Here is a 26,041-nt window from a genome sequence, read left to right as displayed (position 1 = left end):
GACCCCACCCCACCCAGTCGGGACAGCTCTTTGTGCGGGGCATCGCAACCTCGAGGCAGCTCGGGCGCGCGCTTGAAACTTCCCTGTCGTGTTTCGGGAACGTGAGTTGGGGAACAAAAGAAAAGAAGAAAGACAGCCCGCATCCGGAGCTGCATCTAAAAAAAATAGTGACCGTTCACCCCCGGCCAGGTAAGATCTCTTTGTATTTTCAATTCGCTCTGTCGGTTCGTTTGCCGTCTATAAAGATGATATCTCCGTGGAGCCGAGCTTCATCGCCTGTCAAGACAGCTCAGTCTACACCGGCACATACCTGAAAAAACTTACCTACCTACATACTGCTTGAGGTGCCTTGCCAGTCTCACGGCGTCTACCGACAAACCGACAGCCTTGGACGCCACTTGAAAACGCATATTCGCTTGTGCCCTCGACAAGAGCTCTAACGATCGCATTTCAGTACACAGTGCAGTCCGCGAGTATGGCGGATCTTGCTAGCCGTATCACGAAGCCAGAGGGAGCTGCGGAGGCCGCGCCGGTGCCGGCTGTCGCAGAGCCTGCGGCCGAGTCTTCAGCTATTCCCCAGACCGATGGCGCCCACGATGGAGGAGAGAGCAACCTTCTTGAATCCAGCTACGATGTTGAAGTCCAGCTGGGCGACCCCGACACCGACACTCCGCTGTCGTCCATCAGCAGCTTCAGCGACCTTGGACTGTAAGTAACCTGCGCAGATGCTGCGCGCCATCCCAAGCTACTTTGATACTCCTTCAGGCTAATCAGGTCAACGCGCGCATTCTAGTCCCGAGCCCATAATCAACGGCCTGCTAGCCATGAACTTTAGGAAGCCGTCCAAGATCCAGGCGCGCGCTCTGCCGCTGATGCTGAGCAGCCCTCCGCGCAATATGATTGCGCAGTCGCAGTCGGGCACCGGCAAGACGGGCGCCTTCGTTGTCACCATCCTATCCCGCGTCGATTACGATAAGCCCATGCAGCCTCAGGCCCTGTGCTTGGCCCCGAGTCGTGAGCTCGCCCGCCAGATCAAGAGCGTCATCCAGTCCATCGGCCAGTTCTGCGACAACCTCAACGTCGAGGCCGCGATTCCCGGCGCTATATCGAGAGAGACAGGCGTCAAGGCGAACGTCGTGGTCGGGACGCCTGGCACAGTGATGGACCTCATCCGCCGCCGCCAGTTTGATGTATCTCAGCTCAAGCTCCTTGTGGTGGACGAGGCCGACAACATGCTCGACCAACAGGGCATGGGAGAGCAATGCATCAGGGTGAAGAAGTAAGTATTTGCAGTTTTTGAGGCCATGCCAATGTCGCGCTTTACGACGGAACTAACCATGTCATGTTTATTTTAGCATGCTTCCCAAGTCCATTCAGATTCTACTATTCTCGGCCACCTTCCCGGACCGTGTCAAGAGCTACGCCGAGAAGTTTGCGCCCGAAGCCAATCAGATGAGGCTGAAGCAGGAGAACTTAACAGTCAAAGGCATCTCTCAGATGTACGTCGACTGTCCCTCGAACAGCGACAAGTACGGCATCCTTTGCCAGCTGTATGGCCTGATGTCGATCGGCTCGTCGGTCATTTTCGTCAAGACTCGTGAGAGCGCGAGTGGTATCCAGAAGCGGATGGAGGCAGATGGCCACAAGGTCTCTGTGCTACACGGTGCCTTCGAGGGCGCGAGCCGAGATGACATTCTGGACGAGTTCCGCTCAGGCCGGTCCAAGGTGCTCATTACCACCAACGTACTTGCTCGTGGCATCGACGTGGCGAGCGTCTCCCTTGTGGTCAACTACGACGTCCCGATGAAGGGACCTGGTGATGGGGCGCCCGACGCCGAGACGTACCTGCACCGTATCGGCCGAACGGGCCGTTTCGGCCGCGTGGGAGTCAGCATCACCTTCGTGCACGACCGCAAGAGCTTCAGCGCTCTCTCTCAGATTGCCGAGTACTATGGAATCGACCTGATCCAGCTGTCGACGGACGACTGGGACGAGGCGGAGAAGCAGGTTCAACAGGTCATCAAGTCGACCCGTGCCAAGTCGGACTACACGCCCGCCGAACAGGGGGCGTCGTGATTTATTCCAGGGGTTGTCACATCTTGCCCGTCTCGGAGCCGGCGGCAGGCAGGCCCCTGATGGCGGCTACGGCTGTGTACATGGCAGACAAAGTCTGACTCCGGTGGGTATGATGATGGCGTACCGACATTTGGTCGATAGCTGGCGCGATTTTTTGGGAGGATCTTTTTTTTTTCTTTTTTTTTTGGGTGCATCGGAGTGGGCGCAGTATCAACAACCCGAACGCCACGATACCATGGGTGCGTTCAGACTTATATTACCATACAGCAGCAATCCCTCTAAGTACTTGCAAACTAGTGGTTCCAGTCAAGCTACCGGATGGTTGATCCGATGTGAATGATGCGTGGTGTTTGATTGAGTTTTAGGGCACTCCAGGGCTAGCGCCGTGTTTTTCTGAAGTTGTCATTTCAAGATGTGTTCCTGCAACCAAATGACGCAAGAGATCTCTTTGGGGTGTCAAGGGGCACACCTGCTGCGAAAAAGAAATCTCGCAGGAATATCTATCCACTTGGTAGATAGGTAGGCAGTCGTACCGCCCTCAATTAGCGCTCTAGATGACGGAATGGGGAATTAGAAACGCGTGATAGTGTCCTTTCAATCTGCATGGGACATTGCCACATCGCATCCGACTACGGTCACTGGATGGCAGCGCATGTGCAGCTGCAGGCTGTTATCGGGGACGCCTTGCTACAAAGCCCGGTTTCACGTTCCTGAGCTGCATAACCAGACGTCGCCAATGGCGCCGGCTCCAAACGAGAGCCCTCGATGGACATACAGCGCCTGTGAACCAGATCGCCCACCAGGTGGGTTGAGGCATGGGAGATCCACGGTGTTTGTGATCGACGGCCGGCCTGTGATTGACGGGCCTCGAAACACCGAGTTCGGCCAGCCGGGGCCTTTTTTTTCCTCCCCCTTTCTGAAAGTGGTGGGAGCTGGATGACCAGTCGCCCCGTAAAGCGTTCGGAGAGTTCCCCCGCGCGTGGTGTTTCGGGAGAAGAACCCCTTGGGGGCCAAAGGGCTCGGATTGGCTCGTTGATTTTCTTGCCCCTGTGTCGGATCCCGACCGGAGGTGGGCGATGGTGTTGGACATTTTCAACCGGATTAGTTACCTGCTAGGTATACACTCCCTAGAATGTATCCAAGATGGCACAAAGCTGGATGTTGATTCGTTTGGTTGCTGGAGACTACCTACCAAGCTATGCTGCCAAGCTTTGGTCTATCAATTAGTGCGGCTTCCACCCTGCCCGACCATCTACTCCTCACGCATCGTGATTTCACATGGCATTGACAAAACGAGCATGATAACGATGACTCCATCGCGCCTCTCTGACTAGCCCTGGGTGGCAAGGAAGCCTAAATGGGAAGCGCAGCATTTGGGGGTTGCCCACACATGCGCGCCCACACATGCGCGCCCACGAGCGGTGGGGCAGGACACATCTAGGGGTCCGATCTTGGGCAGGCCAGCGCTTAAGCAACACGGCGGACACAATTGGGGTGGGAAGGCGATGTTTTTGGTCTTCGTTACCGCCCAAATTTAGGCGCCCTTCGCTCCTCTGCGACGGCTATACTGTGGTAAGCGCGTAAAGTGGCCATAGCTTAGGTTTTGTTTGACGCACCTTGCCCGAGCGAGTCGAAAATGGAGGGCGGCTGAGCCAAAACATAGCCAATGGCCCCAGCTGTCGTCAGCAAACGAGCGCCGCCCATTGGCTGCCTGTCTCATGGAAACGACGCCAAGAAGATCGCCTGCCGCGCCCCTTTGGGTGGGCGGCTGAGCACCAAAATAGGGAGGGCCCCACCGCCCGCGGACAAGGGCCAACCACGGGCGGGAGAGCTGGGGGTGCTGGGGTGATGCTTGGGTGCGTATGCGCATCTGATTGACGCAGTTGAGGCCAGTTCCAATTTTTCTTCGTTTGTTGTGCCTTGTGGTGCTTTATCGCCCTTTCTCACCCTTTTCACCTCAACCCAATTGATGTGCCTCCCTCTGCCTGCATGATGCAGCAAAACGCACCCAGCCGGAGCCCTCTTGAGCCGTTTCCCCTTGCCGCGAAACACTCATTCTGGACCGAGGAGCTCAGATCGGGAAAGGGAACAGACCCTGCAGCCCCTGCCCTTGCAGGCCGCCCTGTCGCAACGGTGCACCCCTGTCCTATCGTTTTTTTAGTCTCGTCGAACCCAAGCGGGTGGGCGTCATGGGGGAAGGGGGGACCCCTGTCCCGGAACCGCCCAAGGCAACGCCACGAAAAGTATTCTAGGAATACATGTGGGAATGTACCGATGTCAAGCAGTGGTCCGTGTGGTTGCTTGGAGATACCTCAGACGGGCAATGACCCCTCGAGGCGGTGCGCGCCAGGTTGATGGGCGGTCAGGGCGCCGGGGACCTGGTGTTTCTTTTCTATCTTGTTGATATGCTTCTCCGCGTTCCTGGGCCGTCTTCTCCCAGACCTGTTGTATTCTTCTCTTCCCTTTTGTCCTTTCTGTCCCTCCCTTGTCTAGCCTATCTTCCTGTCCTCCCTTCCGTCTCTCGATATACCGACGCCCCATACCACAGTTTAACAGTGCCCTTCTTGAATGTCTACAAGCTGCTCCCAATATTACGTTGGCTGCCTGACGAGCTGGTCGGGCATGCGACCGTCCTCGAATCCCTCGTCGGATTCGCCCACTTACCGTCTCACCTCGACTTATTGATTCGTCATTCTCCCAGCTGCGAGGGAGTGGAAGCAGCGACGTCTTAAGCCATGCGATGGCGCGCGGCGGGGGGCCGCATCTTGTGGTTCTCGAGCGCAGCACAGCAGCGCACCTGCTCAGCCTCTTCGTAAGTCGCCCAGCTGGCAGGCGCCCTCTTATTCAGCCTCGGACACGCCCGCCTATGTGGTCGTGGGCCATCCCACACCTGATTACTGTTGCTGCACCAAACCCACTCCAGCTCTTGAACGGGCCAACCGCCTCTCGTTGCCGTCTTCTTTCTTCCCCCGAAATCTCCTCCCCGTCATGAATATCGCTCTGCTTGGGGTCTAACACGCAAACTAGCTGCAACCAACCTGCGATACCACCGAGTCTACATCAAACAACGAACCAAGCGTGGAGCAACCAACCGACACCGCCCATGTTGGAGAGGGGACGACATGGAAGTCGCGTCAAGATGTCTACTACCGCAGCGGCGATCAGACCCGACGTCCTCAGTCTCCTACTCTCGCTATGGGCTTCAGCACCGACTCTCGTCCACGCGGCGGACGCCCCGGCGGCCGCTCCCGAGGCGGCGGCAGCCAACAAGTTTGTGCCCACCTGCGCTGGGGCCTGCTACCAGGCCTTCATAGAGAACAACCGATTCCTGGACGCGTGTGGCGCTAGCCCGTCCCTTGAGTGCCTGTGTGTCAGGTACGGCTCGACCGGGGCCACCTTCGGTGAGGGCGCGGTCCAGTGCATGGCGGCCGAGATGATAGGTGGCCGTTGCGCGGGTGACCAAGTGCCAGGTAAGTGCAGTCCTGTCTCCCACCCATCCAAGGGGTCGATAGGTGCTAACAAACATCCCAGCGGCCTCGGTTACTGCGGCGTACTCGGTATGTCACACAGTAGCTGGCTTTGCGGCGCCGACGCAAACCGTCATCGTGGCAACCCCGGTTGCGCAGACGCGCACGTTTACGCCAACGACCTCCTCTCCTCCTTCCTTGAGGACTACTTCGCGAACGAGAAGCTCTTCGAGGTCTTCTTCGACGACCTCCTCGGAAATTTCTTCGACGGCTCACTCAGGAGCTTCTTCGACGACCCCCTCGGAAATTTCTCCGACGGCCTCCTCGGAAATTTCTTCGACGGCTCACTCAGGAGCGTCTTCGACGACTTCCTCGGAAATTTCTTCGACTACCTCTGAAATTTCTTCGACGGCTCACTCAGGAGCTTCTTCGACGACTTCCTTGACGACGCCCTCGGCATCACAACCATTCTCGTCGAGCTTTGTATCAACCTCCCCATTGACTTCCTCCGCAACTCCCTCGGAAATATTCTCCAGTTTTCAAACGATAACCCGAACTTCAAACACCGAATCCTCATCTCTTCCAACCACATTAGTAACAGCTCCTAGGGAAACTTCAACAAGCGAGGAAACTCCGACCCCAAACCCGAGTTCAAATACCTCGCAGACGGGCACAGGCACCGCAGTACCGGGCACCACTAGCTCGGTAGCCCCCGTGGCGGTACCCTCAGGCATGTCCAGAATAAGTGGGGGGCAGGTCGCTGGTATCACCGTTGGATCCGTGTCTGGTCTATTTCTGCTCATGGCCCTGGCATTTCTGGCCAGGCGGCGGAGACGGGATCGGCTGCAAAACGGAGAAAACGCAGCCAGGTCGTCATCTTACGACAACCGTGGCGGACCCAGCGGCGGCGGTGGTGGTGCCGCCGGCGCCTTTGCTTGGCTTCGGGACTCGCTGAGCCGAGGTTGGAGCAAGAAGACCAACAGCCAGGATGGTTCGCGGCCGCAGAGCATGCAGATTTCGGGACCCATAGGCGTAGGAGGCGGCACCGACGATGCGTGGGCACCGAGGCCGTACGAGACTGTCGTGGGCGGCACTCGACCTCGAGCGGATGTCAACATCGGCCCGGCGTTCTCCCCAGATATGGTGGCCGGCCGCTTTCAGCCAGCGGGGCCACTCTACGCGTCCGCCGCCACCCCGGCAGCTGCTGCAACGGCAAAGCGACAGTCGCTGCAGTTCACACCACCACAGCACGAGCATGGCCAGTTTTCGCGGGGGTGGGAGGGCTCCCCGTCCGGGAGCATCAGGCCCACGCTCGCGCTCGCAATCCCGCCAAACAGGGATAGCGACGTGACCGAGTTCGCCGAGGACGGAGAGGAAGATGCGGATGCGGACGGGGCCCAGATCTGGCGGCCACCGCCTGACGACCCTCACTCGGCAACGACCTACTACGTGGCCGACAAGTCGGGGAACTGGAGGCGCCGGTCGACGCTCAAGGGCGACAACGCACCGTGGCCCGAGGGTGACGATGGGGTCGAGGTTGCGTCGGCCGCGGTTGCTCCGCTCAACGTGCCACAGAGGCTGGGCTCGCCCATCAACATGGGCCGGACCGGCAAGGGGTATAGCACCATGAGCGTAACCTCCAGCGTCTACTCCCCCAACACCCCGCCTCAGTCCAAGCTTTCCGACCCTGCGAATTCGGTCCCTCCGATGCCGCCGTTTCCCAAATCCGCCTACGCTAAGATGCTGGCCATGAACAGCGATCTCTCGGCCCAGCCGGGGGCCGTTGCGAAACTGCCACCAGCTTCCCCGGAGATGAAGAACTCCCCCGTGTCTCCGGGTGTCTCGCCTGCCTCGTACCCCACGATTCCGCGCAGGGATATACGGAGGAGCATGACGCCGGAGCAGCGCCAGCTGCACCAGCAGCAACAGCCAAAACCTCTGCGCTCACCAGCCGGGCAGCCGAGCCCAACACCAGGCGCCATACCCGAGCCTGTGAAACTGGGACGTAGTTTGACTGGCAGTGGCCCGCGAGCCGACAGCCCTGGCGCCGGCTACGGTGGCCTGGCAGGGCGGAAATCGCCAGCAGCCGCCGATTATGGTAACCCCTACAGCGATATCGCCAGCAGCAGCCCTTACGCTGCTAGCAGCCGCCGATTGTGGTAGCCCCTACAGAGCTGAAGCTGAAGCCGAGCTGAGTCGGCTTACACCAAGCTAGGTCTCTGCGCCTCCACCCACACAAACACCCACCCATTTACTACGACTTACGGCACAGCCTCCTCTTGACGCAACCCCCCACCCCCCCACCCGCCAATCACGGCAATGCCACACTAATTCTGGCCCGAGCCACAGCCAGCACAGCGACCTGTATTACTACGACACCATGAGTGGGCACAAGGATAAACGGCAGGGGTATCTTTTTCTTTTCTTTTTTTATTCGAATGTACTATTCCATTCCATGCTTGCCGAGTGGCACGATGGAACACGGCACCCCACTACTTTTTTTTTCTTCTTTCATCTGTTTATCGCTTTAGCGGGAGTTTCTTGGCTTGTTTGTTTCTTTGTTTTTGGTTTTCTTTTTTTGGGCACAAACCCAATCATACCCCCTCATCTTGTACTCACAGCACGATTTTCCTTTGTTTTACATCCAAGATGACTTAAAGGATGCGAACTACCCAAGTAGCACGAGACAGATTTGGTCGAATTTCCTTTGTCCTCTGCCTTGTCCATCCCATCTTTACACTGCCCGTCTGAGCTAGAGGAACTCCCAGATCTAGATGACCCATAACGCCTTTTTCTTGTCCTTCAAAACACGTGTCATGGTTTATTTCTTGCTCGTGACTGGGTAGGTATCTTGAGACATGCTATGGAAGCCAGGCTGCCTCCCAGATGCCACCATCGAGCTCTACGTCGGCGAGTACCAGGACACCGTGCCCATCCCCTGCGGCTCTTGGGCCAGATGGCCCTGGTCGTATAGAAATATGGTTCGATAATGCCCGGCACATGTGTAAAAAAAAAAGGGCCTCTCCGCTCATGTATTAGGTACAACATGCAAGACGCTACTGGCCGCGCTAGCTGCCCCGAAGCCGTTTCCCACCCTTTTGCCCCAACCCCCCATCTCGGCCACTCACTCGTACGCGAACTCTTCCAGTGTTTTTTTTTTGTGTGTCCTTCATTTGTTTTCTCGTCAATCACCTGGCCTTAAGGGCACCTAGCGATATAGCAAGAACAGCGCAAGTGGCGACACGATCAACCACATACATATTAATTGTGAACAAGAGGTGGAAAGAAAATAGGATAGGAAAAACAAGAAAAAGAAAAAGAAAGCCCCCCCTCCGTCCCCTTTTGCCCAACCATAGTATAGATACGAAAGAAGAGTTTCATTCGGGGCATCTCGACAGCAAAAAGTCCAGTCCACATGCCGGGACCTCCGGCTGGGGTCTACAGCAGTAGCTTAGGCGTCGCTCGTAGTAGCGCTCACAACCACCATAGTCGAACCCCCTGGTGCTGGTTCTGGATTTGGTGCAGCGGCGGCGGCCTTTGAGCCGGCCAAGTCAGCTTCGCCGGATTGCTTCTGTTCATGTTTGTCTGCTTGAGCCGAGTCGCTTGGTTGTTGTGCTGAGCGTTCGTCCACGTGCTGCCTTTTAGGGTCGCGCTGGCGCTGGTCGTGACTCGCCGACTCGTGGGGGCGCTTCCTATTGTCGCCATTGTCCTTGCCCGCGGCTGTCGACGCGTCTCTGCCGTTGACACTCTCCCTCTCTTTCTCCTTTGCGGCTCTCCTCGCTTCCTTCTCCTTCTGTTCGTTCTTGCGACGGAGCTGCTTCGACTCGAACTCGTGCCAGTCGCCGTCGATGGCTGCAAGTCTATTGAAAGTGAGCAAAGGAGGTTAGCAGGTTGGAACATGTTGTGATTGGGCGAGAGGGTAAGAAGAAAAAGAAAGCGTTGCTTACTCGACAGCCTGCCTTGGAGCCGGCTCCTCCTCGGCAAAGTACGGGTGCTCAAGGACCTCGGCGGCTGATGGTCTCTTGGTCGGGTCGAAACGAAACATGGCCTCAAGAAGCGCAAAGGCGGCGGGAGTTAGGCGCTCACGATACAGCTTTGCAAACGTGCTTGGGCGGCGGAACGAAGGGCGCAACAGCTCGAACCAGGGCATGTCGACAAGTCCTGGCCACTCGGATCGGTTGGGCGTGCCCAAGACAGCCCAGATCTTGTCGAGCTGGCTGATCTCGCCGCCCTCGCCCGGGAAGATGGCGTAGCGCGTCAGGATCTCGACCATGACGCAGGCGGCGCTCCAGATGTCGACGGCTGGGCCATAGCGGGTCTCGCCCAGAAGCAGCTCGGGCGAGCGATACCAGATGGTGATGACGCGGTTTGTGTAGTCGAGCTGGTGACGCTTCGCGTAGAAGCGAGCCAATCCAAAGTCGGCAAGCTTGAGAACACCGTCGTTGCTGACCAGAATGTTGGCTGCCTTGATGTCTCGGTGCAGCACTCCGCGGCGGTGCAGATAGTCGAGAGCATCGAACATCTGCTTGGCCAGGTGCTTCTTCTGCGCCGCGTCCAGCTTGAAGCTGGGATGGTTCAAAAGGCCCGTCAGGTCGTGCGACAGGTACTCAAACACCATGAAGCAGTCGTTCTTCTCCACCATGACCTCCTGCAGCTGTACGATATTTATGTGCCTGAGCGACTGCAGCAGCTTGATCTCGCGCACCGCGGTCACGGGAAATCCATCTCGCTCGCCCTCCATGCGGATCTTCTTCAGCGCCACCAGGTTCTTGGTGTATACGTTGATAGCTTTGAACACCTTTCCGTAGGTTCCCGAGCCGACGACCGACTCGTTTCCGGGCTTGCGATAGAAGACAGACCCGGAGGTTGCTAGCTCGGCAGGTAAGGGGTCTTTCCGAACAGGGCGCTTCATCAACTTCTTGACCATCCTGAATCGCGGCTGTGGCGCCTGCTGCTGTTGCTGCTGCTGGGGCTGTCGGGGAGCGTCATGAGGTGGCCGTTGCCCGCGGTCATTCCTAGGCCTCGCCGCTGCGGGCTCTGTCGGAGCATTGCGGGGGAAATCTCGATCATGCTTGGAAGAGTCAGGGCGCTGTGATTGTGACTTTTGTGACTGCTGGTGGTTTTGCTGCTGCTGCTGCTGTTGCTGTTGCTGCTGTTGTTGGTGCTGCTGGGGGATGGCGTTGAATTTGGATGAGATCTCGGGTTTGGGCATTGTGGCCGGTGCTTTGGAGCTCCTCATTTGGAACTTGATCTTTGTGTTTTGCGGACCAGTGGGAGGCTGTCTCGCCGTTGGGGGTGGCATATCTTGGTGTTCATGATGTTGCTCCTCCTGTTGTTCCTGTCCTTCGTCCTGTACTCGATCCTGCTGTTGTTCCTCAAGAGACTCGTCCTGTTGCTGGTGAAGCGGTAGTGAATCACTAGCAGGCTGCGCGGACGGGCTGGTATCCTCGACCTGCAAGTCCTTGGATGGCCTGAACGGATTGTCTTCCTCCGCGGTGTCGTCCGGTTGTGGCGCATGGGGCCCATTCGCCTCCTTGTGCGGCTCAACGGTCGCGTCGCCATTGTTGGATGCGGGCGCAGGACTTGTGTGGCCACTGCCGCCATGCAGGCTGCCATTCGAGTGGGTGCTCCTAAAGCTGTTGCCACGATACCCGGCGCGTCCGCTACTATTAGAGGTGTTGCCACCACGGAAGCCGCCAGAGCCATTCCTATAGCCTCCCCGCCCGGGGCCTTGCGGGTATGCGGAATACTGAGGGCTTGGTCCTGACGGCGGTCCGTACGAAGGGGAATGTGCTTGATGGAACTGGCTATGCGGGCCCGTCGGTGTGTAGCCTCCTCCGCCTTGGGGATATTGGGGAGGGTGTTGACTAGACACGTCGAGTTAGCAAAGGCGAGATATCGAAACGAGACAGCGGGGGAGTTTGGTGCAAGTATGCATCGCGTCTGATAACTTACCTCGGTGACGTATACTGTTGCTGTTGCGGTTGGTTGTTTCCCCAAGTCTGGCTCCCGCCGTAGGGCGACTGTGGAGGTGGCGGTGATCCATGGAAGGATGAATGAGGAGTGGCGTGGCCTGACGATTGAGAGAACCGCCTAGGGCCCTGGTGGTGCGACGGAATCCCCTGACTGTAGGAACCCTTCATTGAATACCCGCCGCCCGAGTTGTATCCGCCTCGGTGCCCTCCACCTCTGGCCGACATGTTGACCTCTATACTGTTGGCGCCTGATGCCTGTGGCTGGAACTTGCGGGAGGAACGCTCTTCACGATTCCTGCCCCTTTTGCTCCTAGGCTCACGTTCCCGCTCGCGCTCGCGCTCGCGCCGTGGCGGCGGTAGAGAACGGCCTTCTCCTTGATGGTGGTGTCTACGCTGCGCGTCGGGGTGATGGTGGTGGTCTCTGTCGGGCGTGTTCCGGTCACGAGACTGGGCGTCGACCGGCGATGAGGTCGGGACCCGCTCGCCTGCCCCAGCGGCTCGCCTAGGTGAGAATGGAGAGCGGCCGCGGGAGAAGGACGGCCGTCGCAACCCCGGGGGTTGTGGTGAGCGCGAGTAACCTCCTCTGCCTAGGGGTGAGTCTCTTCGATTATAGGGGCCAGGCGGTCGGGCTTGTTGGTCACGCGGGTCGCGGGGCGGCGGGCCCCCGTCTCGACCTCTCGGGCCTGGGGACCTTGATCGGCCGCGGCGATTCTTGTTCTTCTTCTTCTTCTTTTTCGATCGCTTGTCGCGTCGCGGGTCGCGTTCAGGGGACAGCGAGCGTCGACCAAAGGGCGAATCTGGACGCCGAGGTCCCTCGTCTCGACGGCCTCCTCGTCGCTGGTCGGGATGCTGGGTGTATTGCTGCTGGTCTTTATAGGACTGGTCGGGGCGATGGGGACTGTGGTCGTCGTGTCGAGGTCTCTTCGCCGACGGATCCAAGTCTGCGAATGTCGGAGGGCCGGGGCTCCGTGGCCGTTTAGCGGACGGCGGCGGAGAGGCGGCTGCGCGATGCGCACTATCTCTAGCGACGGGCTGATGACGTTCCTTGTCCCGCGGATGCGGCTCCTGGCGCGAGCGGTCGAGACGGGGGTCGAGGGAGGGCTGGTGGTCAGGCAGGTCGCGAGGGCCGCGAGGGTCGCCGCGGGGAGGGCGAGAGCGCGGCCTCTCGGGGCGGCGCGGGCGATCTCGACTCGGGCCCGGCGACTTGCGGCGCTGGTGTCGCTGGGGGTCGGGCGGGGGATGAGGCCGGTCGAGGTCCCCGGGCCTCGAGTCGGGGGCGGGCGTGGTGGTGTCGGGCCGCGTGAGCGAGCGAGCCCTGGTCGGCTTCCGGCGGCTCTCGCGAGGGCGTTGCGTCAAATCGGTGGCGAAGGGGGGTGGGGAGGATGGGGATCTACGCGCTGGATTCATGCCTCTGTCATGCCTCGGGCGTCGGTCACTGCGCTCGTCACCGTTGGTGCTGGTGCGGCCGTCGTCGGGCATTGCAGCATTGTGATGGCGATAACGTGGTTTGAGGTCCATGGCTGTGGCTCCACGAGATTCGGATTTGAGTTTTAGTGCTGGTCAAGGCGGGACCTGAGCCGAGCAGACAAGGATGTCGCCCTCCAGCCTTGCTGCACTGCGCTGCGGGCCCGCTGTCGCTTTCGCTGGAGGACCCGCGTTTCAGCGGCCGCCCACGCCCCAAACTGCTGGCAACAGGCACCGACAGCCCGCTGGAGCACACACTGTGTGACCTGAGCCCGCGCACACATCCAGCCTAGCAGAGGGCGCTGCTTGCCTTTGGTGCAGGCAAAAACGTGGCTAAAGCCAACGTAGCGAATACTAAAAAGGCCTCCGCCGCGCGTCCTTTGTCTTTTTTTTCTTTCTTCTTGGTGGAGCACTGGGCAAAAGCAGGACGCACGATTTTGGTGGTTGGCGCGACGCGAGGCTCGAGTCTACGGTGATTCGAGCAGGCAGGCAGATTACCTCAGCCGGCGCGGGAATTGGGCGATGGCGAAGATTCCTAGATCGGGTTGAGATTGAATGACAACTCGATTGAAGAGGAACGGCCTGGCGAGCTTTGCCGGCCCGTGTTGGCAATTTGCCTGCGGGCAATCTGGCGGGCGTTTGTTTGATTTGTCTTTTCAGGAGCGATTTGAGGATGACCTGCTGCGGAGAGTGATAAGCTGTGGGTACATTAGGTGGTAAGTCGAGCGCAGACAGGAGCGGGTGGTGCTAGTCCTGCAGAGAGGCTGTCTGCGTGGACTTGGTGCGATGGGATGAAGCTTGGACAAGGCTGTTGCGTCCACCTCAGCCAGAGCGGCTAGCTGTTGTGTGCACTGGTTATGTGGCCGGCAGCCGGACGCGGCCTACGTTGCCCAAAAGACACGCGCCCAAGCCAAGCCCATAAGCGAATGGTTTCTGCACGTAATGGGTATGCAGGACTGGTGTTGCTCTCACGGGTGGTCCTCTCCTGTGACCGTCGAAGGCTCGAGGCGCGGCGCAAACGAGATTTTCCAGCGTCGATGCTCGAGAGTCGCTCCTTGGGCTTGGGCAGCACCTCCCAAAGGAGGCGGCTCTAGGTACCCGTTCCACAAACTAGAGAAACTCATGCGCTCTAGAGACACGATACCGAGGTTGCCTCGGCAGTTGCTCGTCTAGCCAGATCTATCGCACGGCTATCCGGGCACGTTGACGTCGTGTGTTGAATGGCTTGGTCTCGAGGCTGGTGCACTCGGACAAGAATGCCAGGTCGAGGCAATCGGCGAGTGATGGGGTCGATAAGGCTGTAGCCCCTCCAGCCGCAGCTTCCGACCGCTCTCGTGCTATCTTCGATGCGAGAATAGGCGTGCAAGTGTGCTCAATGCTCCTTTGCCTGATTCCCAGTCATCATAGCGTGTCAGGAAGCCTAGTAGCGCGTAGAGCTCGAAGCGCCACCTTGTGAAAGGTGGGATGTCCCTCGACGGCCTAAATAGGCCAGACTCGGGCCACCATGTAGGACGGACGGACAAGGTGGTCGATCAGGCGCCACCCATGCCCGATTCCATGCCTTCCCTTTGTTCTCTCTTTTTGCCTCATCTTCCTCATTCTCCGCCTCCCTGGAGAGGTTCAGAGCCACTCTGAACATAGGCAAGCAACGGCCACCTAACAAACCAAGGCTCCCCTTAGTGATAGCCAGGCGACTTCAAGCCGCGCAGTTCTGGCTCCAAAGCCTAGGCTTCCCTGCCCGCACCCCGTCATGATGCAGTTGGACAGGAAGCTGGACGCGCACCCGCCAAACTACCTATGATATCATGCAATTTTACGATTTGCAAGCCCAGTGCCGCCTTCTCCTGTGCGCGTCCCACCCCACATCCCATGCAATCATCCCGTTCGCCTCCAGCTGCTAGCGACCCGCGAGGCCATACAGCCTGAGGGCGTCAGACAGCAGTCGCCACTTCGTTGAAGAGCTCCCAGTGACGACTGAGTGAGCAGCGGAGGGCGGAAAGTCTGGCCGAATGCACGTAAAACATCCATCCATACCCAGTGATGGCTTGGACGCAGTTCAAGTTAGTATCCAGGCTCGTTGGGTAAGTCGAGCAATCTACTCGAGCCGCAAGACGCCATGCTGTGGGGCAAGTCCCTGCCCAGAGCCCCGGAAAGTGTGCCAGGTTGATAGATACGTCACCCATAAACAGGGGGGGAAATCTGTGGGCGACGTCGTTCCGGCCGTTGAAGTGCGCCCAATGTTGATACGAAGACGCCCCAAATGCAGGTTGTGCATCTTCGTTGAATCCAGATCAGACAGGCGCCAGCAGTAGACACCCCGCACTCCAGCCGACTGCGCGAGTGTCTAAATGACCACTATCGCCTCCAAATCGATCAAATAGGTGGTCGTTACGGACCCCTTGGCCGGACGGATCCGGTCGTTTGTTTGCTGTCATAATTTCGGCGATGGGTTGCTTCGTTGGGATGTCTGAGCAGTATGTGCACCTCAACTACCCGGACTCCATTATTACCCGCATTCAGTCTTTTTTGAAGATCCAGTGAGGGATGGTTGGAAGCCAGGCCAGCATGTTTCGCTCAGTGGCCTGAAACGGTCACAGAGAATCGAGCTGGTAGTGAATGAGGCGTGTGGAGGTGATCTGAGCATGATGTCGACCTGGCCATTCTCGGCGAGGTGGGCCAGGACGAGAGGCCCATGAGGTGGATGAAAGATGGAAGATTGGCCGACGGCGACCTCCTGTGCGTAAAATAGTTATGGTAAGGATGCGCATGAGGTTGGAGAAATAGATATGGCCTTCAGTCTCGGTTGAAAAAATCATAGGCGAGTGAGTGTTTGTTGGCAATGGCGGGGAGCGGAGAGGTTTAGGTTCCATCCCTGCCGTTCAGCTGACGTTGCTTTCAGGGCCAAGAAAATTCGGGGCGCCGTCACGTGATCGTGAGCCTCTGGATGCTCCTCAATCCAGGAGGGTGAAATAACACCCTGCACCAAAGCCTCACGGAGAGAACGAGGGACTACACTTTTTGATGCTAGAAATGACAAGTTTGGTTTATATGTTTATATAAAGGTATGCGCGTATATAAAGGTATCCACGCTCCAACATTTTGTCGGAGATAAGGAAAATTAATGAAAAAGCCGACGGTCCGCTTTCGCGAAACGACTTTGCATCCGATCCAGCGGAACAATTAGTTGCGTTAACAGGTCGTCAATTCCTGGCCCTCCGGCGCGGGCCTCCTCCCCCTCGTCCTCCCCCTCCCCCTCCTCCTCCTCCTTCCCTTCCTCCTCCTCCTCCCCCTCCTTGCCACTTAGGAAAAGTCCTCGTAGCAATAGTCTCCGCCATGCTCATCAACCACGCCTGAGCCTTAGCTCTTTCAGCCTCCATCTCCGCATGAACCCTAGTCGAGAACGCCTTAAAAGCCTCGGCGCTCCCCCCCAAGGACGGGTCGCGGTCGCACAGCGCCACGTACTGGTCCCGGCAGCACCATGATGGGTCGTCGGGGTGGCTGGGGCAGTCGCACATCATGACGTCGCCCTCACTGTCGATGAAGGGCGGATTTTGAGGCGGGCCGTAGCCGCCTGCCGCCTGCTGCTGCTGCTGCCGCATCCATTCCATTATCTGGACGGACATGAGACTATCAAACCGCGAACCCCCCTGAGTGCTGCTGGCCTGCTGCGGCGGCTGCTGCTGCTGCGGCTGGCTAGGCGCGTGCGGCCGCTGACAGCCTTCTTTTTTGCAGGGATTGTGCCAACACATGGACATGCCATTGCTGCTGCTGCTGCCGCCGCCGCCGCCGCCGCCGCTCTGCTGTTGCCACTGGTTATCCTGGGCGTCTCCCCCGCCGCTGGTCTGCTGCTGACCGGGCCCGTGGACCAGCCGGCAGTTTCTATTGTTGCAGGGTCTGTTTCTGCACAGTGACCAGCCATTGCTGCCGCCGCCTTGCTGCTGTGGCTGGTTTTGCGTGTGGCCTCCCTGGCTGTTCGATTGCTGGCCGGGTGCGTGCGCAAAACGGCAGTTTTCCCTGCTGCATGGGATGTATCTGCACATGTCCACACCGTTTTTGCCATTGTTGCCGTTGTTGCCGTTGCTGTTGCTCCCGCGGCCCCTGTTCTGGCTGTTGTTATTACTGCTGTTGCTGTTATTGTTGTTTCTGTTGTTTCTGTTGCTACTGTTGTTGTTGCCGTTATTGCCGTTGTTGTTATTGTTGTTCCTGTTGTTATTCCTGTTGTTGTTGCCGTTGTTGTTGCCGTTGTTGTTGCCGTTGTTGTTTCCGTTGTTATTTCCATTATTGTTCCTGTTGTTGTTCCTGTTGTTGCCGTTGCCATTACCGTTGCCGTTTCCGTTCCGGTTCTGGGGGCCAGCCCCATTACCTCTGCGATTTTTGTGCCCGTGCATAGAACGATGCTTGTGTGTTATCTGTGTGATGTAGATATGTGATGCCAGTCCTGCTAGCTGTGTTTGAGTGGGCAAGGAGGAAGAAATCTTTGGATCTGAGGGTCGTAGAGTGGTGGTTTGGCCGAAATGGTATTTGCAAGAACGTAAATCCCGATGGCTTGGGGGTTTTAGTAGCATCAATGAGTAGGTATTTATCTGGCGTGGTTTGGTGCCATGGTTTCAGGCATTGTTTGTATCCATGAACGAGCAACAAAGGGATATCTTTCTCGGATACCTGGCCTCCACTAAGCACAAAGGCGGCAGAAACCAGACAAAGCCAGCCCGGTAGCTATGATAAGAACAAAGACCTCCGTTTTTGAAGCAAGCTGTATTCTTCAATGCTCAGAACATTCCAAGTTTGACCATTTACAAAGCAAGGAGATTGTAGCCACTGATCTGTGTGAGCGAACATCATTGTTAACTGCTAATCCGTTTCATGCCATCGCCGGTGTTGTTAGAAACGCAAATGTCAGAACACTATGCTGATAGGTCGACTGGCGCAATCCTCAGGGTTAGGGCTGGCCTTTGGCCAGACGGAGAAAATGGAAGCAAGAACACAAAGGAACGGAAGGAGACCCTCCGCTTCCACGGAAGCTGCCGAGAGATCAACAGCCAAAAGGGCAAGCCACATGTGAGCGTCGTTTTTCGCGCATGTCGTGCATCTATCGAGCATTGCGGCTTGCATGACTGGCCACGGCAAGACCATTGCGTCTCTTCCTTCCCACGAGCTGCCGCTAGCCGGACAGCCTGAACAAGACGCAGAAAAAGCAAATACCGACATCGATGGGGCCATGCAAAAATGTGGGGTGCGAGTGGCAAGTCGATGCTTCTGGCTAGGCTGGGCCTCGGGCTCTCCGCGGGGAAGTGATCCCAATCTCCATAAGTTCCGTGAGACCTTTTGCTGGATCCCACGATAAACAGCTGGCAAGTCCGCATCTGGACCCCACAGATATCCATTGGGCAGTCACACCAAGGTGGCCAGACTCGCCGGCGCGCCTAAGCGCGGCGTGGTGCGACGATCTTTTTTATCTGGCTGTGCCCGTCTTCCGCATCGTCACGTCGTGTAGCCATCAGCGCACTGGCTTCCGACGAACCAGACCCATGCTTGTTTGGGTTTGAAGAGGTACGGAGGCCGGCCTGCATCCGCAGTGTAATGAAGCCATAACATGCAAACAATGATCGAGACATGTGTCGGCTGGAATGGAGGTGATCTGGGCTCGCCGACGGCAAGGTTTTGTGCCGCATGGAACTCGGAGGCCAAAGCTGGAGAGCGAGCCACAGAGCTCTGGTGCTTGCCCAATCCCGCTGGTGGGGTGTGGACGGCTTTGGGCTGGGATGACGCCTGCAGACAAGAGGAGCTTTGGGTCCTCCCCGCACGATTGTCGTCATTTACTGACTAAGCCGACAGGGACCACCACGGTGTGGCGACTTGCCATTTGGCGGCGCAAACAGTGTACAGGGCAGGTACCAAAGCGGGAGATGGGATTGAGATTCTTGGTCGCGTCAATCGCCGAGGAGCGAGAGCCTCGCGCCCGTTGACGCTGGGAAATGATGCCCACGGACACGGAGAGAACTAGGGAGAATCGACAAGGCCCGGGAGACCATGCAAGACAAAAGAGCAGGGGATAAAAGCCTCTCTCCCTTTGGTGCCTCCAGCGACAGGAAAATTCCGACCTCGCACGAATGGAGGCTGGCGTTTGTCGAAAGTGTTGGGCAGTACCGGCCCGATTTCAACAAATTGGGGACGGGCAGTGAGAAATTTTCGATTCTGGCGATAATAACGCGGGACGTTAGGCCGGCAGGGAGGGGAGGAGACGACCGAATCTGCTCCGAGGAATCAGCCCTCGTGGCAGGAAACAGGTGCCTAATTGCCTCTTGCTGTTCTGTCTGCCCAATGCGACCCCGTACGAATGCGGAATTTTCATGATTTGAAGACTTGAATTGATACCTGAACCCCAGATGGAGGGGAGGGACAGAGGGAAAAAAGACCTCGCTGGCCTCGTCTCGTATCAAGCATGCGAGGTTAAGGATGTGATAACAGCTGTTGGAATGCAAAGGCACTAACGCTGCGCCATGCAGCTCTGGCGCGACTTAGTTAGCACGCACGACACGCTGCAGGTATCTCCCTTGTGCATGTCGGGTGGCTTTGGTGCACAGGCTGCCCCCCACAGTGCTGATGGCACGCCCAAGACGCCACCTGAGGTTACGCCGGATTCCACAGTTTCTCGTTGCTCTGGAGAGCTTTTCCTGGACCCCTGCGCCTTTCGCATTAGCGGCCAATTGCCCAACCGCCGGGCCTTGCTCTCGCTTGCTCGTGCCGCCTCGACATGGGATGATCGCTGCTGTGTATTTTTTTCCCCCTCCGCGCTCGCCCCCTACCTCTGTCTCATCCTGTTTTAATCCCTCGTCCCCATCCATCTCTCGACGATCTCCGATACGGCTGTGTCTGGGTTCGACGGGAATACCTTCAGACAATCCTTGGTTGCCACGCGGCGAATCCGAGGAAATAACTTGGCGCCAACCGCTGGCACATCGCACATCGTATAAATCTATCCTACCCCTCCACGAGCTAGTCCAGTCTATCCCACCAACAACCTCAGTCCCGGTCACCAGGCATCGCACCAGCCACCTCGTGTCCCACCTACTCCTCTCCAACATCCCTTGCGTTACATATCGCCCGCTCCACCCTTGCTTGCTTGCCTGCGCGCCTCGGGTGAACTCCTCCCTCATTGGGCTTTGCTGTGAGTACTCGGTGGCCAGTGTCTGACTAGTGGGTGTCGTCGCTCTTTCACAATCGCTGTTACTCGGATAGCCCGACGACGTCTTCATTAGAAGTTTTTGTTCCCGGGCGCTCGCCCGCTCCAGAGAATCGCGAGATTCGTACTATATGCCCCTCCTTTCATACTCGAGGCACACTTGGCAGCACACGTCACCCACATCCGGTCGCAGAGAACTAATGGCGGTTGCATACAGCACTTCGGCCACGATGGCTGCGTTCCAGAACGGAGAGCGCAACGGAGAGCGCAACGACGAGCACCATCCCCGCGATGTCAGGCAGCACATCCTGTTCGAGATTGCTACCGAGGTTGCCCATCGAGGTATGTCTAGCGCGGGAGCCCCACGAGCACTTGAAACGAGCTGCGCGCGGCTGCCCTTCTAGTTTCATTAGCCTGCGCCACCGATCTAACTCTGTTTCTGCCTGATAGTGGGAGGTATCTACTCGGTTATCAAGTCCAAGGCACCTGTGACGACCTCCGAATATGGCGACAGATACACCCTTATCGGCCCCCTCAACCACCACTCGGTAAGCTGCGGCTGTACAGGAAGCCGAACGATGCTACGGCTCACCTATGTGGGAGTGGGAGAGGGGCTATCCCGCTAACATATCTCTGCGCCTAGGCTGCTGTTGAAGTTGAGGAGCTGGAGCCCACCAACCCCGAGCTGGCAGCGACTATCCAGTCCATGAAGGATCGGGGTATCGGCATGCTTTATGGACGTTGGCTGATCGAGGGTGCTCCACGCGTGCTCCTTATCGACACCAAGACGGCCTACAAGTACCTGGATGAGTGGAAGGCGGATCTCTGGAATGTCGCCTCTATCCCCGCGCCCCCGGGCGACGACGAGACCAATGAGGCCATTGTGTTTGGATACCTTGTCGCCTGGTTTCTTGGAGAGGTAACTACCTGCCTGGTCCCAGAGGAGCAGTCTGAGAATCAGGGGCTCTGGCACAGTCGAGAGGGCTTGCTGACACTTTGCCTCGCCTGACAGTATGCTTGTCACGAAAAGAAGAGGGCCATCATTGCTCACTTCCACGAATGGCTTGCCGGTGTCGCTCTTCCCCTGTGCAAGAAGCGCAAGATCGATGTGACCACCATTTTCACCACACACGCCACCCTTCTTGGACGTTACCTTTGCGCCGGGTCGGTCGACTTCTACAACAACCTGCAGTGGTTCGACGTCGACGCCGAGGCGGGCAAGCGGGGCATCTACCACAGGTACTGCATCGAGCGCGCCGCGGCGCACTCGTGCGATGTGTTCACGACCGTATCCCATATCACGGCGTACGAGAGCGAGCACCTGCTGAAGCGCAAGCCTGACGGTGTCCTGCCCAACGGCCTGAACGTGACCAAGTTCTCCGCTATGCACGAATTCCAGAACCTGCACGCGCAGTCCAAGGAGAAGATCCACGACTTTGTCCGCGGCCACTTCTACGGGCATTACGATTTTGAGCCAGAGAACACGCTGTATTTTTTCACGGCTGGTCGGTACGAGTTCCGGAACAAAGGATGCGACATGTTTATCGAGGCTCTGGCCCGCCTGAACCACCGCCTGAAGGCCTCGGGGAGCAAGACGACGGTTGTGGCCTTCATCATCATGCCCGCGCAGACTTTGTCTCTCACGGTTGAGGCCTTGAAGGGACAGGCCGTCATCAAGTCGCTGAGAGACACGGTGGATGTTATCGAGCGGGGCATTGGTCGTCGCATCTTCGAGCGCTCACTCAAGTGGCATGACGGGGATCCGCTCCCCGACGAGAAGGAACTGATTACCAGCCAGGACCGTGTCCTTCTGCGGCGGCGCCTGTTTGCCATGAAGAGGCATGGGCTCCCGCCCATTGTCACGCACAACATGGTGAACGACCACGACGACCCCATTCTGAACCAGGTCCGACGTGTGCAGCTGTTCAACCACCCCACGGACCGTGTCAAGGTCGTCTTCCACCCGGAGTTCCTGAACTCGGCCAACCCTGTGCTGCCGCTGGACTACGACGACTTTGTGCGCGGCACGCATCTGGGCGTCTTTGCGTCCTACTATGAGCCGTGGGGATACACGCCGGCCGAGTGCACCGTCATGGGTGTGCCCAGCATCACGACCAACCTGTCGGGCTTTGGCTGCTACATGGAGGAGCTGATTGAGAACTCGAGCGACTACGGCATCTACATTGTAGATCGCCGGTCCAAGGGCGTGGACGACTCGGTGAACCAGCTGACGTCCTGCATGATGGAGTTCTGCCAGAAGAGCCGTCGCCAGCGCATCAACCAGCGCAACAGGACGGAGCGGCTCAGTGACCTGCTCGACTGGAAGCGTATGGGTTTGGAGTACGTCAAGGCCCGGCAGCTGGCGCTGCGGCGGGCGTACCCGAGCTCGTTCGACACGGATGAGCCCGAAGAAGACTTTATGGCGGGACCCGAACAGAAGATTTCGAGGCCGTTCTCAGTGCCAGGATCCCCGCGCGACCGAACCGGCATGATGACGCCTGGCGACTTTGCCAGCCTTCAGGAGGGCCGCGAGGGCCTGAACACGGAGGACTACGTTTCATGGAAGCTGCCGTAAGTTTTATTTTGTCCCGTTGACTTTTTCCCCGTCTCCAATCCCCTTGCGACACCCACCGATGGGCACTGTGAGCAAGCAGAGAGACTAACCATGATTGCGAACCTAGTGAGGAGGAGGACCCTGAAGAGTACCCGTTCCCGCTTACTCTTCGCACCAAGCGTTCAACGGGTCCCGGAAGCCCCTTGGATGGTGTGCATCTCAACGGTAACTAGGGTTACCCTAGACGCAGACTAAGCTAGTCGGTATATCTCAGCTGAGCTGGCAGTTTTTGGATGACAACTTGATACGGTTATGGGCAGGGTGGTTTGGCAGTTAATGACAGGCAGGTTTCAGGGCCGGAAACACAGGCAACACAGAAAATGACAACGGTATACACGAAACGGAGGAAAGGACGGACAAGAAAAGGAGGGTAGGCGGCGTCGCATGTACATTGTGTAAGATTGCGCTTTCCCAAATGGCCTTGTATATGTCGGCCTCTGGTGGCCGGCATGGTTGGAAGTGTCCCTTTGGGGATTGCATCTTTTTCGTTAGTTTTTACTTTACCTTTTAAACAAAGCAGGACATGAAGATTGCCTTTGCAGAGCGGAAAATCGAGACGAGATGTTGAATGCGATAGGCACAGAAGCGCTCGGGGGAAACCAGCACAAGTGCATTCCAAGATGCCGGGTCGGCTCAATAATAGGTAGACACCAAGCGTCGACAGCCAGCCTTGATAGGAGTACCAGTGGGCAGATCGGTCATGATCCCTGCCTTGGATTGAAGCCAACAGAATAGAAGGCCCAAGCCAACCTGGAAAGCCGTAATTTGCCCGCCCCGTCAATTATGGTTATGGCATCTCCCGAACTGGAGATTGGGCCTTCCCGAAGATGCCCCTGGCCCACCGTCTCGGCGTCTAATTTGGATATGGGGGCAGCGACCACCAGTCTTTGGCTGCCGTACAGAGCAGAGCGCACCTTCCGACCTTTCCTCTGACTTTCTTTCCAGCTCTGAGTCCAGGGCTCCTTCCTCGTTGATTGAGCCTTCCCATGCGGTCTTTGCTTCTCGGACTCCCAAGAAGGTTGACACGTTGACAATCCTCGAGACTGGCCATCCACTTTTCGGCTCGCCCTGGGCTGGAATCTCGACCACAGGCCAAGACCAAAGAAAGCATCGTTCCACCAGTATAGATTTCGTGATACAGTCCTTATCCGTGTTCGACAAATCCCGTCCTCTCCAGCACACACCTCCATCATGCAGTGGATCCGCCCTAAGCAATACGGCAAAAAGGATGCTGCCCAAGCACCACCACCGCCGCCAGTCATGGATCCGGACCAGTCGGCTCCGGCCCCGACCGACGTCGAGGCGGCCGCGCTCGCACCACCAGACGAGAAGGCCGACACCAGCCTCTTCCGCCGGCTCTTCGTCTTCTCCCGGCGCGGCCAGCGACCCACGCTCCGCCAGTGGCTCTTCATCCTCGGCCCGCACGGCCTGGGTGCCATGCTCATCACGGGCGCTATCAACGTGCTCTTTGCATACTGTGAGTTTTGACATGTGACTTTTCGTCCCACCTATGGCGTGGTATGTGATGTAGCCCCCTCCGTCTAGCTTATGGTTTCTAACGCAAAAGATCCTTGCCCACACCTCCCACAACAGTAATGTATGTGCGACCCTCAAAATTGGACAAGGACAACAAGTTCCACGTTACTCTCTGGGCCTTGCCGGGCACGGTGGCGGGCGACGCGGCCGTGACCATCATCATGACATGCGTCATCACGTGGATGATGGAGATGCTCCTCGTGCGCCGCGCGCTGCGCAGCGGCGCCGTGCAGCCCCTGGCCTGGCCGCAGTCGAGCGGTGGCGCCCGCGTCGACGGCTTCGAGCGCTGGTTCTACATGGTGGACGGGGGCGCGGTCGCCGCGGCGCGCGTGCTCGACCGCCGCCGAAGCCGGCCGGACGACGACGACGAGCAGTCGCAGAAGCAGGGGCAGGGCCTGTTCCAGCAGAGCCCCCGGGACCTGCTCGCGTGCCTGGGCACCCAGCTCGTGCGGTCGGTGGTCCTGGTCCTGCCGGCCTTCATTCTGTTCTGGCCCCTCCCGCTCGTCATCTTCACCCTCACGGCCGGCAGGCCCATGCAGGAGAGGCAGGGCGAGTACTTGTTCGGCCCCTGGGCGGCCGTCATTTACAAGGGTGTCCTCAGCGCATTACAGGCTCTCTGGATCACGCCCGAGTACGCCATATTCTGGATGACCCGCGCGGGCTATTCGGCTCCTAGTGTCTAGGTCTGGCCTTGAGTCGCCGCTCACAGGTGGCGCTGGCTGTGTTGCGGCTTTCCTGAGCCCGCCTGGATATTGGGCCATCGCTTCTGGATGTCGATGTGTGGCCCCTTGAGTATTAATATTAATCGCTTGGGTGTTGGACGATACGAGATGAGCAATGCCGTTAGTTTTGACCCCAATCCCTGGCCTCTCGTCTAGGAGGACTGCCTCTACTTCACGCTGTATATATAGTTAGGCAAAATAAATAACAGGAAGAAGCTTGTATATCGTCAATCATAAATCGTAATCCCTCCTTCATCGTACAGCCCTCCTTGCAGCCTCCCGGGCTGAGGTTCCCCTAATGGCCGTGGGCATGGGCGCGCCCGCCTCGCGAAAGAAGCAACCGAGGTTGTGGCCGCCGCCCTGCACGGCGGGCCTGGAGCGGGCGCGGTTGATGTCTGACCAGTCGGCCAGGCACTCCCAGCAGAACTCGAAGGAGCAGCGGCGGCACGTCATGTGGAAGCACCCCTCGCCCTTCTCGACGGGCGCCCCGCACCCGCGGCCCGGGCAGCGCTTCGTGTTGGCCGCGATCCACCGCCGCGACGCCGCCTCGGCCGGGTCCGCGTTCCCCTCGTCGTCCTCGCGCAGCTCGTCCCACTCGCGGCACGTCAGCCCCTCGTGCCAGGCGCCCTGGTGGCGCGCGCACATGGCGAAGCTGCACGACTCGCACGCCACCTTGTGGCGCGCCGCGTGGACCCAGCGCGGCCTTCTATCGTTATAATCGTCGTCGTCGTCGTCGTCGTCGTCACCGTCGCCGTCGAGTGGGGCAACGTCGTGAATCTGGCCGTTGTCGCACCCCTCGCGCAGGCACCACATGAAGCCTGGGATGTCGGACAGGTGGTTGAGCAGGCAGAGGCGGTCGTAGCGCGCAAACAGCTCCTCGCCGCCGCCGCCTTCGCCCTCGTCGGGGGTTGTTGACAGAACGTTGGGCAGCAGCAGCGACCGCACCTCGTCGTGCGAGTAGACGTGGCCGCAGCCCAGGGCGGGGCAGGCCAGGCGGCCGGCGG

At 58.3% G+C, this 26,041-nt stretch overlaps 10 protein-coding genes across 11 annotated transcripts; 7 read left to right on the top strand and 3 right to left on the bottom strand.

Moving 5' to 3' along the window:
- Positions 1–25: 25 nt before the first annotated feature.
- Positions 26–2,418, top strand: GGTG_07019 (ATP-dependent RNA helicase DBP5). Its single transcript, XM_009224843.1, has 4 exons — positions 26–189; positions 455–708; positions 794–1,279; positions 1,356–2,418. Exons 2-4 carry the CDS (start codon positions 476–478, stop codon positions 2,074–2,076), a joined length of 1,440 nt encoding a protein of 479 aa, XP_009223107.1. The 5' UTR covers positions 26–189; positions 455–475; the 3' UTR covers positions 2,077–2,418.
- A 1,062-nt stretch (positions 2,419–3,480) lies between these two features.
- GGTG_07018 (hypothetical protein) lies at positions 3,481–3,925 on the top strand (the record flags this gene model as incomplete). Its single annotated transcript, XM_009224842.1, has 3 exons — positions 3,481–3,497; positions 3,615–3,648; positions 3,740–3,925. The coding sequence occupies 3 exons, from the start codon at positions 3,481–3,483 to the stop codon at positions 3,923–3,925; spliced, it is 237 nt and encodes a 78-aa protein (XP_009223106.1).
- A 318-nt stretch (positions 3,926–4,243) lies between these two features.
- GGTG_07017 lies at positions 4,244–5,941 on the top strand (the record flags this gene model as incomplete). 2 transcript variants are annotated; one of them, XM_009224840.1, is made up of 3 exons in its annotated part: positions 4,244–4,888; positions 5,104–5,442; positions 5,608–5,941. In XM_009224840.1, exons 1-3 carry the CDS (start codon positions 4,812–4,814, stop codon positions 5,939–5,941), a joined length of 750 nt encoding a protein of 249 aa, XP_009223104.1. In that variant the 5' UTR covers positions 4,244–4,811. The 2 variants fall into 2 exon arrangements, with proteins under 2 accessions (XP_009223104.1, XP_009223105.1); XM_009224841.1 differs by lacking the exon at positions 4,244–4,888 and having other exon boundaries at positions 4,986–5,442.
- A 403-nt stretch (positions 5,942–6,344) lies between these two features.
- Positions 6,345–7,706, top strand: GGTG_07016 (hypothetical protein; the record flags this gene model as incomplete). The annotated part of the gene is made up of 1 exon (XM_009224839.1): positions 6,345–7,706. The coding sequence occupies one exon, from the start codon at positions 6,345–6,347 to the stop codon at positions 7,704–7,706; it is 1,362 nt and encodes a 453-aa protein (XP_009223103.1).
- A 743-nt stretch (positions 7,707–8,449) lies between these two features.
- On the bottom strand, positions 8,450–15,816 carry GGTG_07015 (CMGC/CDK/CRK7 protein kinase). Its single transcript, XM_009224838.1, has 3 exons — positions 11,499–15,816; positions 9,491–11,410; positions 8,450–9,403 (listed from the first exon to the last, which is right to left on the bottom strand). The coding sequence occupies exons 1-3, from the start codon at positions 13,034–13,036 to the stop codon at positions 8,995–8,997; spliced, it is 3,867 nt and encodes a 1,288-aa protein (XP_009223102.1). The 5' UTR covers positions 13,037–15,816; the 3' UTR covers positions 8,450–8,994.
- A 366-nt stretch (positions 15,817–16,182) lies between these two features.
- GGTG_07014 (hypothetical protein) lies at positions 16,183–17,370 on the bottom strand (the record flags this gene model as incomplete). The annotated part of the gene is made up of 1 exon (XM_009224837.1): positions 16,183–17,370. One exon carries the CDS (start codon positions 17,368–17,370, stop codon positions 16,183–16,185), a length of 1,188 nt encoding a protein of 395 aa, XP_009223101.1.
- Positions 17,371–19,398: 2,028 nt separating this feature from the next.
- GGTG_07013 (hypothetical protein) lies at positions 19,399–19,809 on the top strand (the record flags this gene model as incomplete). The annotated part of the gene is made up of 1 exon (XM_009224836.1): positions 19,399–19,809. The coding sequence occupies exon 1, from the start codon at positions 19,483–19,485 to the stop codon at positions 19,807–19,809; it is 327 nt and encodes a 108-aa protein (XP_009223100.1). The 5' UTR covers positions 19,399–19,482.
- Positions 19,810–20,395: 586 nt separating this feature from the next.
- On the top strand, positions 20,396–22,952 carry GGTG_07012 (glycogen synthase; the record flags this gene model as incomplete). Its single annotated transcript, XM_009224835.1, has 5 exons — positions 20,396–20,507; positions 20,616–20,713; positions 20,809–21,084; positions 21,178–22,736; positions 22,847–22,952. The coding sequence occupies 5 exons, from the start codon at positions 20,396–20,398 to the stop codon at positions 22,950–22,952; spliced, it is 2,151 nt and encodes a 716-aa protein (XP_009223099.1).
- Positions 22,953–23,291: 339 nt separating this feature from the next.
- GGTG_07011 (hypothetical protein) lies at positions 23,292–25,279 on the top strand. The gene is made up of 2 exons (XM_009224834.1): positions 23,292–24,256; positions 24,373–25,279. The coding sequence occupies exons 1-2, from the start codon at positions 23,971–23,973 to the stop codon at positions 24,996–24,998; spliced, it is 912 nt and encodes a 303-aa protein (XP_009223098.1). The 5' UTR covers positions 23,292–23,970; the 3' UTR covers positions 24,999–25,279.
- Positions 25,124–25,850, bottom strand: GGTG_07010 (hypothetical protein; the record flags this gene model as incomplete). The annotated part of the gene is made up of 1 exon (XM_009224833.1): positions 25,124–25,850. The coding sequence occupies one exon, from the start codon at positions 25,848–25,850 to the stop codon at positions 25,290–25,292; it is 561 nt and encodes a 186-aa protein (XP_009223097.1). The 3' UTR covers positions 25,124–25,289.
- Positions 25,851–26,041: the final 191 nt, after the last annotated feature.

Source organism: Gaeumannomyces tritici, assembly GCF_000145635.1.
Source record: "Gaeumannomyces tritici R3-111a-1 unplaced genomic scaffold supercont2.3, whole genome shotgun sequence".
In the NCBI taxonomy this organism is placed as follows: Eukaryota; Fungi; Ascomycota; class Sordariomycetes; order Magnaporthales; family Magnaporthaceae; genus Gaeumannomyces; species Gaeumannomyces tritici.
This window is presented reverse-complemented; position numbering and strand designations above follow the sequence as displayed.